Source organism: Poromitra crassiceps (assembly GCF_964638095.1).
Source record: "Poromitra crassiceps genome assembly, chromosome: 22".
Lineage (NCBI taxonomy): Eukaryota > Metazoa > Chordata > Actinopteri > Beryciformes > Melamphaidae > Poromitra > Poromitra crassiceps.
This window is the reverse complement of record NC_139647.1, coordinates 2,193,728-2,213,444: the sequence shown is the minus strand read 5'-3', so window position 1 is coordinate 2,213,444 and position 19,717 is coordinate 2,193,728. Positions and strand designations below refer to the sequence as shown.

General features: G+C 44.8%; 2 protein-coding genes across 2 annotated transcripts in view; one reads left to right on the top strand and one right to left on the bottom strand.

Moving 5' to 3' along the window:
* Window positions 1-5,860, top strand: part of LOC310796502 (metal transporter CNNM4-like) — a gene marked incomplete at its 3' end in the record, with an annotated part of 21,941 nt that extends 16,081 nt beyond the window's left edge. Inside the window, exons 7-10 of the mRNA XM_083658700.1 lie at window positions 675-910; window positions 1,852-1,955; window positions 2,506-2,607; window positions 5,781-5,860. Coding sequence (XP_083514826.1) covers window positions 675-910; window positions 1,852-1,955; window positions 2,506-2,607; window positions 5,781-5,860 — 522 coding nt within the window. The remainder of the gene's footprint in view (window positions 1-674; window positions 911-1,851; window positions 1,956-2,505; window positions 2,608-5,780) is intronic.
* Window positions 5,861-10,631: 4,771 nt separating this feature from the next.
* On the bottom strand, window positions 10,632-19,446 carry LOC310796208 (aspartate aminotransferase, cytoplasmic-like; the record flags this gene model as incomplete). The annotated part of the gene is made up of 9 exons (XM_083658350.1): window positions 10,632-11,268; window positions 11,722-11,864; window positions 13,943-14,108; window positions 14,749-14,899; window positions 15,054-15,158; window positions 15,636-15,748; window positions 16,105-16,228; window positions 16,346-16,527; window positions 19,329-19,446. The coding sequence occupies 9 exons, from the start codon at window positions 19,444-19,446 to the stop codon at window positions 11,129-11,131; spliced, it is 1,242 nt and encodes a 413-aa protein (XP_083514476.1). The 3' UTR covers window positions 10,632-11,128.
* Between the last annotated feature and the right edge of the window lie 271 nt (window positions 19,447-19,717).

The window sequence follows — 19,717 nt, the reverse complement described above, 5'->3', positions numbered from 1 at the left end:
TCTGACAATGAAGTCTGGTTTGCTCATTGTAATACAGTCGTGGCTTACACAACGAGTCAATGGGGACACAGACCTATACAACATGACATCAGGTCTGGCTGAGCACATGATTCTAATCAGATCTCAATGAGTGCACTGAATCAGACAACATACATAGTGAGGAGGCGGTCCTCCGGGTCACAGCAACATGTGAGGATCATTAGAAGGATGTGTTGTCATTCTCCTGGCTGTTTCATTGTTACTTCTATGGAAAAACCCCCAGGTGGGTGCAAAGTCAGCTGCTTAGGCCAGGCCGGGTACATTATTGAGTTTATGATACGGAATCGTGCATAGAGCACACTGAATATGAGAATAAGCATAAAAATGTATCAATATGTTAGAAATGAGTTCGTATAAAATGTAGAATAAGGTTGATTTTGAGTTAATATGCAGTCAGGGTTGTCCTGGACTCAAATATATCAGTCATTGTCAGGATTATTTTCTTTTCTTGCCAGCCAAAATCAAAGAATAAAGTAATGCCCCTCACAATCGGGAGGTTCTCATTTATAAGGCTAAGACATTTTCTGTTTTTTTTTTTGGTGTGTGTGTGTGGGGGGGGGGGTGTGTGTGCAGGAAAAACCCAGGATGTATGTTGATGATAACACTTGCTACATGTTGTACATCGCCCCCTTCAGATCACCAGGAGCCACTACCAGAACGCCCTGATGGCCACCAGGATGGACAGCTCCCCCCAGACCCCAGAGCCAGCGGAGCCCGGCCGGGCGGCCCCGGAGGCCCGCTCCCACAGCATCGCCCTGCCCCTCATGCACGCACACACCCGCCTGGGCCTGGCACGCCTGGCACGCCTCCACCCCAACGCCGGCCTCCGCACCACCTCCCAGCTCAACCACAGAAACAGGATTGTTCGTAAGTAAAGCGGGCCCTTCTTCACATTGACTCCTGGACTAGATGAATAAATTGCCCTGCAAGGAGCTGCTACCCTTAAAATTGTATTTAATCTGTACGGGATTCAGTGGAGAGCTTTAGTGTCCTGTCAAGGTATAAATCAAGGGTTCTCAACCTTTTGGGAATTAAGGGCCACTTCTCATTGTTAAAAAAAATTCTGAGGACCACCTTCCCAAATAAATGAGAGGGGGGGGGGGGGGGACATGACAAAAAACGTGTTATACCACTGTCAGCTGTGTAGTGATATTAGAGGCCACTTCTCAAAGATTGCTAAATAATCCTTGAAAGTAAATTGCATATTTAGACACACAAGCCAGAAATAGCTCTACACCAAAAGGGAAATGGGGAACAGGACAGATCGACAGAAGTAGCTTTTTTGTTTGTTTGTTTGTTTGTTTGCTTTTGACATATTTTACAGTAAGGTTAAATAATTAATGCTATAAATCAAACACCCACACTGTCACTCACTCATACACACAAAAACCGGTGCAATGTGGCATCAACCAATCCGGGCTGGTTTTAAGCCTTAGGATTTACCCCATCTGTCTTCAGCAATGTGCAACACGCCATCCCGTTTTTGACTGTGTGTTTTGTGTGAGAGAATCTCTGGACAGATGGCTCTGTCGGTCGTAAATAACAGCGGTGCCCAGTCATCACGTAGCACTGAGGGCTGCGTGTCTATTTTCAAGTCAACATTTCAAAATGAAAGTTGGCTTGTCTCATTGTTCTACTGTTTGTACAGTCACAGGGAAGAAGAATGAAAATAGTGCCACTGCCACTACACCATCTACTGATAAATAGTATATGGTCCTCTACCTCCCTCTAGAGGCACAGATACAAACCCGCTGCTGTTCTATGGCTACTGAGTTGGCTTTGTGCTGATTGGTCTAATCCTCACACAGGCAGTAAGTCAGATGGTCAGAGGAGTCCAAACGATACGACTGTCTTCCTCCGCTTGGAGGAGATCCCCTACAGCCATGAGGACCAGCCAGAAAGCTATGGAGGGAACGGTGAGGAGAGAGCCCTGCATACTGACCACACAATGTGGCCTCGCAACTTCTACTGTGAGGAGAGAGCCCTGCATACTGACCACACAATGTGGCCTCGCAACTTAATCTACTTTCAATGTCTACCACTAAAATAGGTTCCCATGATTTCTGTTCTGTCACTGCATGAGATGTGATTTCTGTTCTGTCACTGCATGAGATGTGATTTCTGTTCTGTCTGCATGAGATGTGATTTCTGTTCTGTCACTGCATGATATGTGATTTCTGTTCTGTCACTGCATGATATGTGATTTCTGTTCTGTCCCTGCATGAGATGTGATTTCTGTTCTGTCCCTGCATGAGATGTGATTTCTGTTCTGTCACTGCATGAGATTTGAATTTCACCTACTCAGGATCAAATAAAATCCAATGCAATGACTACAGCAAATTGCATACCGATATTAAGCATTGAGAATTCAAGAAAATAGGCTGTAAATGTTTAATATACAGTAGGTGTGGGGACATGCCATATCCTCTGTCTAACTATCCCTCATCTCATTCCTCTATCTTTCAGATGTGCCTACAGGTTCTCAGCCATCCACCTCTCCCTTCATCAGCTCTCTCTCTCTCTCCAGCTCTGAGGAGACCATTGGAAAGAAGCTGTTGCGTAAATTGAGTGAGTGAGATATTTGTCATGACCTGATGTGACCCCCCCCCCCCCCCCCCCCCCAACACACACACACACACACACACACACACACACACACACACACACACACACACACACACACACACACACACACACACACACACACACACACACACACCTTCAGATCAGCACTAACTTTTCCCTCAGACATAGCAACAGTGCCGGGTGTCTCTTAGCAACAGGTCATCAGTTCTGTCTGTCACTACTCTTTTCTGCAGACTATATGCTTCCTCCGATACATACTCCGCTTCTTTTCACCTGACAGCGAGGAGTTTCACCGGCAGGATGTAGCATGTGGGAGGATCACGCTATTCCCCCTCAGCTTTTTTAAATCAATATAACCTTTTTTGTGATACTCTGTGGATCCTCAAGGGGCAAATATCTGTGGACACATGAGGTTTGGACAATCATCTGCACCCTTCTAGCTACAGGACACTCTTTCCAACCACAGGCCCCGCCTTCTACCCTAGCAACAGGACACTCTTTGCAACCACAAGACCCACCTTCTACCCTAGCAACAGGACACTCTTTCCAACCACAGGCCCCGCCTTCTACCCTAGCTACAGGACACTCTTTTCAACCACAGGCCCCGCCTTCTACCCTAGCTACAGGACACTCTTTCCAACCACAGGCCCCGCCTTCTACCCTAGCTACAGGACACTCTTTTCAACCACAGGCCCCGCCTTCTACCCTAGCTACAGGACACTCTTTCCAACCACAGGCCCCGCCTTCTACCTTAGCAACAGGAAACTTTCCAACCACAGGCCCCGCCTTCTACCCTAGCTACAGGACACTCTTTTCAACCACAGGCCCCGCCTTCTACCCTAGCTACAGGACACTCTTTGCAACCACAGGCCCCGCCTTCTACCCTAGCTACAGGACACTCTTTCCAACCACAGGCCCCGCCTTCTACCCTAGCTACAGGACACTCTTTCCAACCACAGGCCCCGCCTTCTACCCTAGCTACAGGACACTCTTTCCAACCACAGGCCCCGCCTTCTACCCTAGCTACAGGACACTCTTTCCAAACACAGGCCCCGCCTTCTACCATAGCTACAGGACACTCTTTCCAACCACAAGACCCACCTTCTACCCTAGCTACAGGACACTTTCCAAACACAGGCCCCACCTTCTACCCTAGCTACAGGACACTCTTTCCAAACACAGGCCCCACCTTCTACCCTAGCTACAGGACACTCTTTCCAAACACAGGCCCCGCCTTCTACCATAGCTACAGGACACTCTTTCCAACCACAAGACCCACCTTCTACCCTAGCTACAGGACACTTTCCAAACACAGGCCCCACCTTCTACCCTAGCTACAGGACACTCTTTCCAACCACAGGCCCCACCTTCTACCCTAGCAACAGGACACTTTCCAAACACAGGCCCCGCCTTCTACCATAGCTACAGGACACTCTTTCCAACCACAGGCCCCGCCTTCTACCCTAGCAACAGGACACTTTCCAAACACAGGCCCCACCTTCTACCCTAGCTACAGGACACTCTTTCCAACCACAGGCCCCACCTTCTACCATAGCTACAGGACACTTTCCAACCACAGGCCCCACCTTCTACCCTAGCTACAGGACACTCTTTCCAACCACAGGCCCCACCTTCTACCCTAGCTACAGGACACTCTTTCCAAACACAGGCCCTGCCTTCTACCATAGCTACAGGACACTCTTTTCAACAACAGGCCCCGCCTTCTACCCTAGCTACAGGACACTTTCCAAACACAGGCCCCACCTTCTACCCTAGCTACAGGACACTCTTTCCAACCACAGGCCCCGCCTTCTACCCTAGCAACAGGACACTTTCCAAACACAGGCCCCACCTTCTACCCTAGCTACAGGACACTCTTTCCAACCACAGGCCCCACCTTCTACCATAGCTACAGGACACTTTCCAACCACAGGCCCCACCTTCTACCATAGCTACAGGACACTTTCCAAACACAGGCCCCACCTTCTACCATAGCTACAGGACACTCTTTCCAACCACAAGACCCACCTTCTACCCTAGCTACAGGACACTTTCCAAACACAGGCCCCACCTTCTACCCTAGCAACAGGACACTCTTTCCAACCACAGGCCCCACCTTCTACCCTAGCTACAGGACACTCTTTCCAACCACAGGCCCCACCTTCTACCCTAGCTACAGGACACTCTTTCCAACCACAAGACCCACCTTCTACCCTAGCTACAGGACACTCTTTCCAACCACAGGCCCCACCTTCTACCCTAGCTACAGGACACTCTTTCCAACCACAGGCCCCACCTTCTACCCTAGCTACAGGACACTCTTTCCAACCACAAGACCCACCTTCTACCCTAGCTACAGGACACACTTTCCAACCACAGGCCCCACCTTCTACCCTAGCTACAGGACACTCTTTCCAACCACAGGCCCCACCTTCTACCCTAGCTACAGGACACTCTTTCCAACCACAAGACCCACCTTCTACCCTAGCTACAGGACACTCTTTCCAACCACAAGACCCACCTTCTACCCTAGCTACAGGACACTCTTTCCAACCACAAGACCCACCTTCTACCCTAGCTACAGGACACTCTTTCCAACCACAAGACCCACCTTCTACCCTAGCTACAGGACACTCTTTCCAACCACAAGACCCACCTTCTACCCTAGCTACAGGACACTCTTTCCAAACACAAGACCCACCTTCTACCCTAGCAACAGGACACTCTTTCCAACCACAGGCCCCGCCTTCTACCCTAGCTACAGGACACTCTTTCCAACCACAGGCCCCGCCTTCTACCGTAGCTACAGGACACTCTTTCCAACCACAGGCCCCGCCTTCTACCCTAGCTACAGGACACTCTTTTCAACCACAGGCCCCGCCTTCTACCCTAGCTACAGGACACTCTTTCCAAACACAGGCCCCACCTTCTACCCTAGCTACAGGACACTCTTTTCAACCACAGGCCCCGCCTTCTACCCTAGCTACAGGACACTCTTTTCAACCACAGGCCCCGCCTTCTACCCTAGCTACAGGACACTCTTTCCAAACACAGGCCCCGCCTTCTACCCTAGCTACAGGACACTCTTTCCAAACACAGGCCCCACCTTCTACCTGAACTCATTTGAATTTCACCATATTTTCCTCTGTTTCTAGGTAACAAGAGGAGAAGAAAGCCACGGGATGGAAACCGGAGTTTGGAGGAGGGCTTAGAGCAGCCAGAAGTGAAGAGCTAGCACAGCGCCACACAGAGGACGCGGGAGAGAGCACACACACGCCTCCTTATCATCAGTCTGGGTCTCCTCATTAAGCAACCAGCCGTCCTCGCGCCCACAAAGCTCTCACAGGGAGACTGAGCCAATGCTGTCGATGACACTCAGGTCCCCATAGCAACCATAACAGAACAACAACAACAAACAAACAAACAACATGCTAATGAGACAGCTCTAAACAACAGCCTCACTGCTCTTATGAATTGATGAAGCCTCTGAATTGATCTGAGCAGACTTTCATCTTAATCTGAACGCCCTCAGATCTGCAAACACGAGGGGAATTGGAGGGGCTCGGGTCAGGAGGGGACGTAGTAGACGTCCGTGTCATTGTTGTCGGGTAACTCTATTTCAGAATCATCTCCTTTACAGAGGGAGATTCATGTCTTAGTGAAACGATAGCATAACCTGTGATTTCACAATCGGTTACTTGTGAATTAACTGTCATCATCACATCAGCTCAACTCTACGAGTTCTCACAGCATGGAGGAAGAAGATCCTTAAACGGTATCTGAGCCAAATTTTCCCTGGCCTGTACTTGGGCCAAGCGAAGAATACAACGGTGTCTACCATCACGCGGCGGTTCCCACATACAGTCCTGAAAATGACGTTTGCACAGGGAACCGTCCCGGTGTTGCCATACGGATGCCGTCCACTGCCAACTTGACACAACACACTAGCCACTGGCCAAGAGGAAACAGCCACTAGCACAGAGCACAATTTGTACAACAGATTAAGAGAACACAACAACAATAATAATAATAATAATAATAATAATAATAATAATAGTAATAATAATAATAAAGCCATACCATTATTTTCAACTTGAATAACTACCTAATGTAGATGATAACATCAGTTCAAAGGGGTATGGACTGAAAAAACCTGTGCAATTTTTTTTAAATATATAACATTTAATATTATTATTATTATTATTATTATTATTATTAATTTAATATTATTATTATTATTATTATTATTATTATTATTAATAATTAAATATTTTTTAATATAATATGTGTATAAAGGCGTAACAATTACCAGCTGTACCTGGTAATTTGAAAATAGCAATATCAGTTATCTCATGTAAAATGGGTTCATTTTAATTTGACATCTCTGTCTACATGGAATTTGACCCATCACCGCACAAACACAAAAGCTCACAAACCTACATGTCCTACATACTGTCTGTCTGTCTGTCTGTCTGTCTGTCTGTCTGTCTGTCTGTCTGTCTGTCTATTCTGTCTTCTGTCCAGCTTATCTGTCACTAAATGTACCATCTGTCTGTGTATACTACTTGAATATAGATTCAGTGCTGCTGTTACAATCAAATATACAGCCTCACACATACATCTTTACTAGGCACCATTTGGTGCTACCATCTCCACTCAAACATCATGCGTCCATCGATCACATCCAGTAGAAGATTTTAACTAAGTTTAACGTCACAATATGTAGCCTACAACATGTAGCCTAGCTATCATACTGTATGTAGCCACCTTTTAAGTCAGTAGTTCACCTGTCACGGGAATGATGTCACTAATGATGTCACAAGCTACATACACCACTAACATTAAGCTAGGGGGATCAAGGGTGTATATCAGCGGGGCTTTAGGAGTATGGATGGAAATATTGGGGATTCTTGAAGGAGAGCAGTGGCAACCTGCATGTTTCTGTATATTGCTCTCACTGCAGACTTACTCCCTTTAGAAACCCATGTGTTTATCCATAGATCTGCATGCTTAGGCAGAGGGGTGCATGAGTAGGATGATACCAGTCTGCAGTTCAGTGTTTTACCCTCCCACCCCACCTAGGGTGTGACTTAGAACACTCAATCTTATCCTAGACCTGCCGACTTCTGCCTGGCGCCGAAGTCTCAGATAGAAGCTGATGGAGATGAGATGTAAAGTCTATAGGATGCTGAGAACATGGACCAAAAAAGGTCCAGAGAAGCCTCTAGATTCAACGGCCATAGTCAACCAAAAGACAAAGGTACACTGTTAGTGTAGGATAGAGGGAAACACAGAATAATAACAATGTCGTCGGGATAGCAGTTGCTATAAATGAAATGTTAAATACTCTGTTAATACTATTTAATGTTGCTATATCCGCATGACACTGCACAGGGGCGGGGCATGTGTGGGGGTGTGTGTGTGTGTGTGTGTGTGTGTGGGGGGGGGGGGGTAATAGGAGACTTTGAAGCCATTCTAGTAGCAATGATCTAACTGATTACCTGCAATAATGAAATGTGGATTTGTTAGATCCTCTTAACATACATAGAGTGGCAGTTTTGGCTGCTGCAAAGCTCAGGTGAGCAGGTAAGCTGATCTGCATTGTGCAATAGGCCTGCTGGCAGATAGCCCTACCTGCTCAACAGAACAGATAGGCCTACTGGCACATAGCCCTACCTGCTCAACAGAACAGATAGTCCTACTGGCACATAGCCCTACCTGCTCAACAGAACAGATAGTCCTACTGGCAGATAGCCCTACCTGCTCAACAGAACAGATAGGCCTACTGGCAGAAAGCCCTACCTGCTCAACAGAACAGATAGTCCTACTGGTAGAAAGCCCTACCTGCTCAACAGAACAGATAGTCCTACTGGTAGAAAGCCCTACCTGCTCAACAGAACAGATAGGCCTACTGGCAGATAGCTCTACCTGCTCAACAGAACAGATAGGCCTACTGGCAATAGCCCGACCTGCTCAACAGAACAGATAGTCCTACTGGCAGAAAGCCCTACCTGCTCAACAGAACAGATAGGCCTACTGGCAGATAGCCCTACCTGCTCAACAGAACAGATAGGCCTACTGGCACATAGCCCTACCTGCTCAACAGAACAGATAGGCCTACTGGCAGATAGCCCTACCTGCTCAACAGAACAGAGACATGGTGGAAGAGAGAGGCAATGTGACTACACCCACATCAACACATAGCACATACACATGGTACACGCACACAGAGACAGGCGGCGTGTTTAGGGTCACTCACTGATAGAATTGATTTTGCCTGGTAAGGCTATGGAAGGACAAAGGATACTGCACTGCTAAGCTATTCACATTCACACACATGCACGCACACACACACACACACACACACATGCATGTGCGCACACACACACACACACACACACACACAGGCGCGCACACACGCAACAGGAGATCTTTTGATCGGAAAACGGACTCTGAGAAAGGGAATCTGCATGAATCAGAGGCCATCATCTCTCTCAGTTGAACGCTCTCGGAGATGTTGCGTGTTTTGCGGCTGGTTTACATTGCTTTATATTTATTTGTATATTTGGATAACATGTGGTCGGGATGAATAGACAAATAAGACATTTTGTAAAGTAACATTCAGATAACTATATATAACTTACCTAAAGACATGTAGAAATGGACCCTATGTTCTTGATAAGTGATAATATGGACTCCTAAATAAATTGATTTAAGTACACTCTTGTCTACTTATGTTTTATTCCAAACATTCAGAATTGGCCAATTTCAACTGTGTATGCAAAAAGTGACATGTTGTTACCTTACTTTCTAAAGTCGCTCCCTTGTAGTCCCTCATTTCAAATTCCATGCTCAGGGCCTTGTAACAGGTGCTGCACTGCCAACAGGTAGTCACACACAAACCATATCAGCAATAGAATATACAGTATACAATAATCACTCTGGCATGAATGACAACTGTGCAAAAATACAATTTCTAGTTATTTATTATTGAGTAGTTAATTCATCACATTAGATTGTTGTGTGTGAGGACATTTCACATTGACATTCTCAGTTTGCTACACAGTACAACTGGTTTATTGGTGTACCATGCACACCGATAAGACCATAAACAGGGTGATCATTAGTGTGTTGTGCCACTGAGATGAGCGGTGTTTGTAATAGTGCAATAAAGAGGCAAAGTGAACGTCACTTCCTGCTTCAGCACTGTACCACACATTTTATTCCGCAATTTATTTTCCCATAGACATTTTGTAAAATGCTTTAAATAGTTTTACTTGGTCAAACCAAACGGTTCAGATATATTTAGAATCGGGAGAGACTCACTTGGACCAAAAAACCCCCACAAAAAAACATAGTTAAAATATTTTCTTTAAACCCGCATTTCTTTACGTTTTGGTCCGAGTGAAATGTTATGCGATCTCTCCTGTTTCTAAATACATCTGTACCGTTTGGTTTGAACAAGTAAAACTATTTTTACAAGCATTTTACGAAATGTCTATCGAAAAATAAATGCGGATGAAAATCTCTGGTACAGTGCTGAAGCAGGAAGTGACGTTCCACTTTGCCTCTCTATAGCGCTACACCAGACAACTGCTATGCTAACTAAACATTCACCTGGCAGGGGTCCCACGAACAGTCACCTGACAGACACCTACCATTCTCAATAATAAACTATTCAGTATAACCATATCATTATGATTAATAAATTAAAAAATGTTATTAATAAATTCACAGTTCAGGGTCAATCGTTTCATTAATAAATTATACAGTTCCTACATTTCACAGTGCAACCAGCCATGGCTATAATACGGCTTCTTCAGCCGTGTTAGTCAGAGGTGGTAAACAGTTACCTTCTCTAGTATGACAGGCAAATCTAAACTTCATAAAGCTATAAGCACAGTCAGCATGGTCACATTACAGGTTAATTCTGTTTTTCAAGTGTTCCCAACAAGTATTAATCGTGTGATTATTAAAGTAAGCGTAATAAAACTGGAAATGTGGTTTTTACCACTGGGAATGAATGAATCATAATAGTAGTCAAAGGATAATAATAAACACTTAGAAGATCATTGAGCCAGCACTGCTGGAGGTAGTCTTAATATAGTCACAGATGAACTTGGTGTGGACTGTACTGACACACACCAGATTTCAAACTAAGTAGGAATTAAATCACGTATGTCAAACTCTCCCCTGCAAGTAGGAGACACACAGGGAGAAAACATAGAGACAAATTACAAACACAATCACTTCAAACCGCTACGCTGCCTTGTGCGCTACTTTAGCGGATAAAACAGAATGGATGTCTATTCAGTGATGCATTGAGCTAGCATAGTTTGGTGTGCGCTAAGTCGGAGAAGGGCGCTGAAAAGGAAGAGTAGCGTGTTGTGAGAGTTTAGATTTGATCCAGAGAATCGGCTGCATCCACACGCTGTCCTTGCAGGCGGGACTGGGCAGGGTATAGCAGGAGGAAGTGCTGAGGAATTGTGGGTAGTGTAGTCCTCTACTGGACCTTGGTGACAGCCTCGTGGATGGACTCGGCCACGTAGTTGATGTTCTTGGTGGTCAGACCACACATGTTGATGCGACCGCTGGCCATTAAGTAGACGTGTCTCTCCTTTATCATATATTCCACTTGTTTGGCTGCAGGAAAGACAGTAAGAGCCAGATAATTACAACACTGTCATAAAAACCTGTCATAAATCTTGCATGTACCGACAATTTATATAATAAAATATTGCGATACATAGCATTCATGCGATACGATATTGTGCCGCACAAAATATTGCGATACTATGCTGTATAATTTTCCCCCCAAAGTCCTAGTGTTTGTGAGGTCTTGTGTATGGTGTGTGTGTGTGTGTATGTATGTATGTATGTATGTGTGTGTATGGTGTGTATGTATGTGTGTATGGTGTGTGTGTGTATGGTGTGTAGGTATGTGTATGGTGTGTATGGTGTGTATGTATGTGTATGGTGTGTGCATATGGTGTGTATGTATGTGCGTGTATGGTGTGTATGTACAGTATGTGTGCGTATGGTGTGTATGTACGTGTGTATGGTGTGTATGTATGTGTGCGTATGGTGTGTACTCACGATTGAGGCCGGTGAAACTGAACATGCCGATCTGCTGTGTGATGTGGTTCCATGTCCCCGGTGTCCCCAGAGCCTGCAGCTTGGCCTGCAGCTCAGCCCTCATCAACAGCACTCTGTCAGCCATGGTCTTCACATTGTCCTTCCTGAGACAGGGACAGACAGGGGGACAGTCAGAGTGAGCATGTCAGCCATGGTCTTCACATTCCTTCCTTCCTGCAGGGCATCAGTATCTTATAGGGATGGGACAACGTATCGAAATTCAGTATATCGCAACCCAAAAATGTGATCTACGCATCGTGGGGCAGAAAAAATAATCATGATATTAGCTCAATTTTATTCTGCTGTAGTAATCACAAATGAAATGCTTGACCATCAAGCTCTCCATTCAAATTATATTATTGTCACTTAGTAATGGCATTTTTAAAGGGACAGCTCACCCTAAAATCAAAAATACATATTTTTCCTCTCACCTATACTGCTATTTATCCATCTAGATTCTAGGGATGGGCATCGAATTTCGAATTTTCGAATAATCGTTGTTATTATCAAGGTCGACTTTTATTATTGAAAGTCGAAATTCGAAATTCGAAAAAAAAAAAAAAATTGTGTGAGTGAAATGTTGCATTGTCTCCCCTGATTCTAAGTATAGTCAAATCGCTTGGTTTGAGCAAGTAAAACAATTTTTATAAGCATTTTAAGCAAGGTTTATGGAAAAATGAATGGCGGATGAAATCCCATGAAGAGGGAGAGGGGGTGACTTTGGCACCCCTTTGGCACTCAGACCTGAGCCTACTAAATATTTAATGAACCACTCATGATTGTCAAAACTGTTTTTTATTTTCGAAAATGTCAATGTCATGTAACATGTTCTTTACTTCAGTGGTGCAATGCTTGTTTGAGCTAAAAATCCACAGCAGAAGCTTTTTCTATTAATTAATAAAGCCTTAAGGTCCTTACACACCGAGCACGTTTTTTTCGTGCGATTAATTCGCACATCAATAATATTTTCCGAACCTATATCAGTCAATGCAACCGTGCATACCGACGGCGAAGTTTCGCTGAGCGTTATTGCAGTGTTTATTTTTTCGAACCACGTTCGATTTTTCAGAAATTCGCTTCCGACGTGTACACATCTGTGGCTGTGATTGACAGGTGGGTCAAAACTCGCATCGCAATTTCGTGCCGTATATTCGCATCGCTCTTGATGTGTAAGGACCTTAAAGGTCCTTACACACCGAGCACGTTTTTTTCGTGCGATTAATTTGCACGTCAATAATATTTTCCGAACCTATATCAGTCAATGCAACCGTGCATACCGACGGCGAAGTTTCGCTGAGCGTTATTGCGGTGTTTATTTTTTCGAACCACGTTCGATTTTTCAGAAATTCGCTTCCGACGTGTACACATCTGTGGCTGTGATTGACAGGTGGGTCAAAACTCGCATCGCAATTTCGTGCCGTATATTCGCATCGCTCTTGATGTGTAAGGACCTTTAGACTTAGAATCAGGGGAGACAATGCAACATTTCACTCACACAAAAAACAAAAAAACAAAAAACAAAAAAAACATTTTTAATTTTTTTTACATTTTTATTTTTATTTTCGAATTTCGATTAAAAGTCGACTTTGGCCAGCGAATTTCGAATAGTGTTTTTGCTAGAAATGCCCATCCCTACTAGATTCTAGATTGTTTTGTGTTAGTTGCCTGGGTTTTGGAGATATCAGCCGTAAAGATTTCTGCCTTCTCTCCAATACAATGGAACTGGATGGCACTCGGTTTGTGGTGCTCAAAGTGCCCAAAAAATAAATTTGAAAAACTCAACAGCAATGTCTCTTTCCAGAAATCATGACCCGGTTACTCAAGATAATCCACAGACCTTGTTGTGAGCAGTCTAATGTAGGAACTACTTTTAACCAAACTACACTCACACTAGCTGCTAGCTAGTTCCTACATGAAACTAGCAGAAGCTAGCTAGCGGGTGTAGTTCGGTCGAAAATAGTTTTGAATCGTGAACCCCATATTGCACATCAAATCAGAAATCATACCTTGAGGTAAGCATATTGTCCCATGTCGAGTATTTTATCAGCGAGGTAAGGAAAAAACGATGAAAGTGATTCTAGATCAGGATTGGCACATGAAAACGCAGTATATCTGTGTCAGAGTTCTGCTTTGTGCTGTGCTTCCAGTGGTCTTTTTAACGGATCGTTTGAGTTGTGCTGACCATTCAGAAAACAGCTGTGGTGTGGTGAGAGTGACGGCCACCACGCGGGCTCCCTGAGAGGGCGGGTTGGACCAGGTGGTCCTGACGATCTTCTCCATCTGGGACAGAATCCTCTTCAGGTTGTCTGCGTCACGGGCCACAATGGTCAGGTTGCCCACACGCTCGTCTGATGGGGCAAACACGCCACATGTAAAACAACACTTTGAGCGATCTAGCGTTTCTAAAGACGAGTGATCAAATGCTCTTTTTCCTCTTCATAAATTGTAGGTCTGAGCTTTTTACGAGTAATTTTATTGTTTTCTAACTATGGATAAAGATAAATAAGATAAGACATGATTTTTCCCAAGTTTTTTTCTCTCCAGACAAATCTACCTCTTCCAGAATATACAGTACATCAAGTTCAACTATTGGGTGTTGGGCAAGTTACTTACAAAATGTAATATACTACATATTACTGGTTACTTTCATTTGAATGTAATAAGTTACTTTACAATATTACTGTCTGTGTAGTAGAGTAACTCATTACTTATTACACTACTTTTGCATTACTTTCACCTTACCCCCCAACACTGATATTTCCATCATGCCTCACTTGGTTTTCATGGCAGTTTTTTGTTCTTCTTGTCATTGAGGGTGGAAGGTTGTAAGGAGTGGTTTATCGTGTTAAAACATGGGCGTGTAAAGGCCCTTTGAGACTGTACATGGGTGATAATTATTCATTATTATTTTTTAACTTGCTACAGACAATTTGTCGCTCTCTTGTCAGCAGACAGAGGTATAAGTCAGGGCACCTAGGGCTCACTTACTGTAGAGGCCAAAGTTCTTGGAGAATGACTGGGCGCAGAACATCTCAAAGCCCATGGAGACAAAGTAACGGATAGCCCAGGCGTCTTTCTCCAGACTGCCTGAGGCGAAGCCCTGATAGGCCGAGTCAAAGAACACAAACAGCTTCCTCCTCTGGAAAAGAGCAGGACAAAGGATCAAACCACCATCATACTGCAGCTATAAGCAGCATGCAAACCCTTTACTGGCAAAACTGTTGGAGATGTTAGTTGATAGAGGAGCAGAGAGCAGGAGAGAGACAGAGAGAGAGAGAGAGAGAGTACCTTACCATCATAACTTCAGCGATCATCATCCACTGCTCCTGGGTGGGGTCTGTGCCAGTGGGATTGTGGGCACAGGCATGCAGGACAAAGATGGAGTGCTCTGGACAGCTCTGAGGCAGAGAGAGAGACACACACACACACACACACACACACACACACACACACACACACACACACACACACACACACACACACACACACACACACACACACACACACACACACACACACACACACACACACACACAGAAAGAGGTGAACTCCTGAGTCAAACTAGAAAAATAAAGATGTATAACTTTCTGGTAGGGATGCACCGATGGTGAAATTCTGGGCCGATACCGATGTTTAAAACAAGAATTTGTGTGATTTTTTTATTTTATTTTATCCTCTTTGTGAAAGAGAAATAAAGGCATTTCATGATAAAAAAAAAAATAGCTGAACTGTTTTCAAGTCTTTCAGTCAGACAATCTTTGAATGAGCATTGGACATTTAAGCCAGCGCAAAATTGATGTGACACAACAGATAAACATCGGTAGGCCACTAGGCCAATGGCAGTCAACAAGGTGAATATGGAAGACACCGCTTACCTCCAGGTCACCAAGGAAGCCAGCCAGATCCAGGCCCCTCCTCTCTGCATCCCAGTACTTGTACGGACGGACATCATGGAAGCCCGCATCGGCAAACACAGCATTGTGATTTTCTGAAACAAACAGGAGGAAAAAAATCAAACACAAGTGTGCTTGTTGTTTGACGCTTTTGAACCCTAGTGACATCCCATCCGCCAAGGACCTTCAACTTATGAACTGGCAGGAATGCCTTCGCTCCATAGGTCAAGATGACTGATAAGAGACCAAAAGAACAAAGAGCAATAATGTCCTCCTGCCCTCAGCAGCAAAGATGTTAAAGTCCAAAGACCAGACAGACGAGGGTCATTTCTAAAAAGCCGTGTTAGTGTCACTATAGAATACGCTATTGCTTGTGTATGTTTATGTTCCATTGATTGTTTATGCCTGCGTGAGTGTGTGTGTGTGTGTGTGTGTGTTTGTGTGTACCCACCCCAGGTGGGCGCGGACACATAGACAGGTGTCTTAGTGTTGTTGTTTCCACTGTAGAAGCGCCTGAGGAACTCTGCGCCGATCTTCAAAGCACCTGTACCCCCCAGACACTGGACACCCCCCACCTGAGAGAGAGAGAGAGAGAGAGAGAGAATGAATTTGAAATGTATATTCATGAGGCTGTATGCGGGCCATAGTCTTTTACTCGTGCACCATCTCAGATCTTCTGCTCCGTTACCCACCCTGTTCTCCTGGATGGCAGGACTGTCGTCTCCCAGGGCGATCTTGGAGGCTGAAGATCTGAACTCAGGCAGGCCTAGGATGGGCAGGTACTCGTGGTTCAGCCTGTCGTCTTGCACAATGATCTTCTCCACCTTCTTCACCACCGGCAGAACCCACGGCTGACCCTCATCTGTCCTGTAGGCTGGAAGGGACACATGGTTTTAAGGAAACCAATCAGATCAGGGAATGGGGAGGGACATAGAGGTAGACCTAGTTGTATTGGAACCTCTTAAAAAGCCACCTATTTCGGAAGAAAATGGTGAAAATGACATACCCAAACTAAAATGCTTACTGTGGCTGAACCGCTAGGGTTACAGACAACTGCCTGACCTTTTCTGAAAGGTAAGACTTTGACGTTTCTGTTCCAAGTGTCAGAATGACTCTATGTGTTACTGACCCTGAGTAACACCAGCTCAAACACAGTGTTTGATTCTCGCCTAGAATAAAAAACACTTTTAGAGTGTAAACAGTTACCTGTGGTTGTTGTATTTATGGCTAGAAACCCAATGGAGACATAGCCACAGGCCTTACCACATCCCAACTCAAAGGAGATGAAAAAATACCAAAACATGAGTATTTGGCAGTGGTTTTTGTAGGGAGATACCTAGGCGGATTTCCAAAAAGCCATTTGAAAAAGCCAAATAATCTGAAATGTTTTCAACACTCTTTGTACAAAGACGGCTATAACTTCCGCTGTGTTGATCTGATCCGAAAAAGGAAGACGTGGTTTGATGCGCAGCATTCAGACGATGAATTTGCTATGTAGCATGAACAGCATTGTTCCGAATTAACCACCTAATTCACCACGTTAATGACAGATGAACAGCAAAAAATCAGAAACGTAACACCCGTGTTACGGTGCAATGCAACTTTGGATCTCATCAACCATAAGTAAGTTTAAAACGTCATGTTGCCCTAAACAAGAAAACTTTAATAAACTTTAGGCGCAATTTATAATTTCCTCATTCTCTAAATTGTAATAAAACAATGCCTACACAAATAGACTGATCCGATTAACTGTTATCAGGTGACAATACTGCCCCCTTGGTACGGTTGCGAGGCAAACAGTGTCTCGATTAATAAATAAGTTATGCTAAAATGCTAAATCCGATCTCAGTTTGCCTCTTAATTCACAATGAAGATCGTGTAGTGATCAAGTGGTCTGAATAGCAGCAGTCTTAATGCACTGCTTCCATTCCCAGGAGTTTCACACATACAGTATGGTCTTAGCCTTTAGGTCATGTAATAGCTGGAGGCGTAGTCAGACCTGGAAAGCTCACTTGAACATGGAAAACAAAGAGATGTACTTTCACCTTTCCTCTGCTTCAGCCAGCTCCCCACCAGCTCCTGATAAGGCTAATAAGCCATTGAGGAAAAGAAACACACGACTCTTTTGCCCTTCAGAATAGTCACACAACAACTCACTTTGCAACTCACTGACAAGCCTTGACCTAATTAATTAATTAATTAATTATTATTCTACAGAAAGCTTTTGTCCTCAATCCACTAATTTGGAGGACATTGATCTATAAAAGTGCATTATACGGGGGGGCGTACCACCGCGGAGACCCGGGTTCAATTCCCGGCAGCGGTACTTCCGGCTTGGCCATACGTTGCTACAGACACAATTGGCCGTGTCTGCGGGTGGGAAGCTGGCGTGGGGTGTATGAGACCTGGTCACTGCACTAGCGCCTCCTCTGGTCAGTCGGGGGCGCCTGTTCGGGGGGGGGGGGCGGGAACTGGGGGGAATAGCGTGATCCCCCCATGAGCTACGTCCTGCGGGTGAAACTCCTCGCTGTCAGGTGAAAAGAAGCGGTTGGCAGAGGGGGTGGAGCAACGACCGGGGACAGCAGGGGGAATTGGCCAAGTACAATTGGGAGAAAATGGTACTAAAAAAAGAAAAACAAAAAGAAGTGAATGATAAAGAAAGAGTTTAAAAGATGGAGCAGGAGACATGTGTGGCCTACTTTAGCCACTTTAGCCTACTGGCCAGCAGGAGCTAAAGGCCATCTGTAGTGCTGAAGGAAGAGGATTAGAAGGCCTCAGCTGTGCTAATCTGATGGGACTCTAAACAGACTGTATATACAGTCGAGTCAACAGAGCAGAAATCTATCTCACACTCGCATTTTGCTATGTAAAATAAAATAAGCAGTGTGAGACTTGCATGTTGTTTCACTCTTATAATAGTTATACTGAGGGGTCAACAGCACTGTTATATAATAGCTAGCTTATTACCAACAAAGCCAAATCAGTAGATAGTGGTGATTTATTGAACTGTAGTTTAATTCAGTTCTCAAGTTTTTTTTCATATCAAGCAGCTAATTTGATGTGATTTTGTCTCTTGGACCCAAATGTGAGAATATTTTTTTATATGATTTTGCCGACAATGCCATGACTATCTGTATCATAGGTAGAGAGAGATAACAGTGAAACTATGATCAAAACAGCCTTTTCCCTATGTTCTCAAATTATGTTCTGATATTATTCATCAGTTTGCGGTCCCCAGAGTCCATGGTGAGAACCACCACTGGCATGGACAGACACGACTAGCTAGTGTTGACAACTAAACACAGCCTAGGCCTAGGCCTACTGCAGAAGGTTGTTTTGAGGTGCTGAGGAGACTGCAGAAAGTGACAGCCACTCTTCGAAATAATATCTGCAAACACCCCATCTCAGAAAGCATGACCTGCAACAACACTGCTGCACCGCTAGATGGCGGTGAAGACGTCTAGGACTGCAACGTCACTCCAAGCTGGATACTTTGACAGTAAGAGGGTCGAATTTCACAATAAATACTAGTTACCACCTGCTGCTGCTGAAAGCTAGCTAACACGCACACGTTAGCACAAGTCTCAGACTGGCTGGTAACATTACTAATGTGAGTGGTAAACTAAAGCATGACTAGCTGCTGCTAGCAACCATGCAGACCCCTGGACAACTTACCTCCTACTCCGAGGTTCACCTTGTTGGGAAACGGATCGTTGGTGAAATCCTGAGTTAGCTTGAAGACAGCCACGGGGACTGCTTGGGGCACCTCACAAAACACCGACATCACGTTCATTTAAAATGGGAAGGAATGTAGAGACAACACGGTAAGTAAGCAGCAACACGAGACGGACCACAGACAGGACCAGAGGACTTTCACCTTCAACTTGGATTTGGGGAACGTAAAATGGGCGTGAGCGATCCTACCAATAGAAATGAAGAAGTGTATCCGATAAGCCAATCAAAGCCGTGATCCCAGTGATGATCCCGGGGTCAAAGTTCAGGCAAATACAACCCAGGCTGGCTGTTGAGCTGTTGACCAAACAAACGCATGTCGCATGGCACAA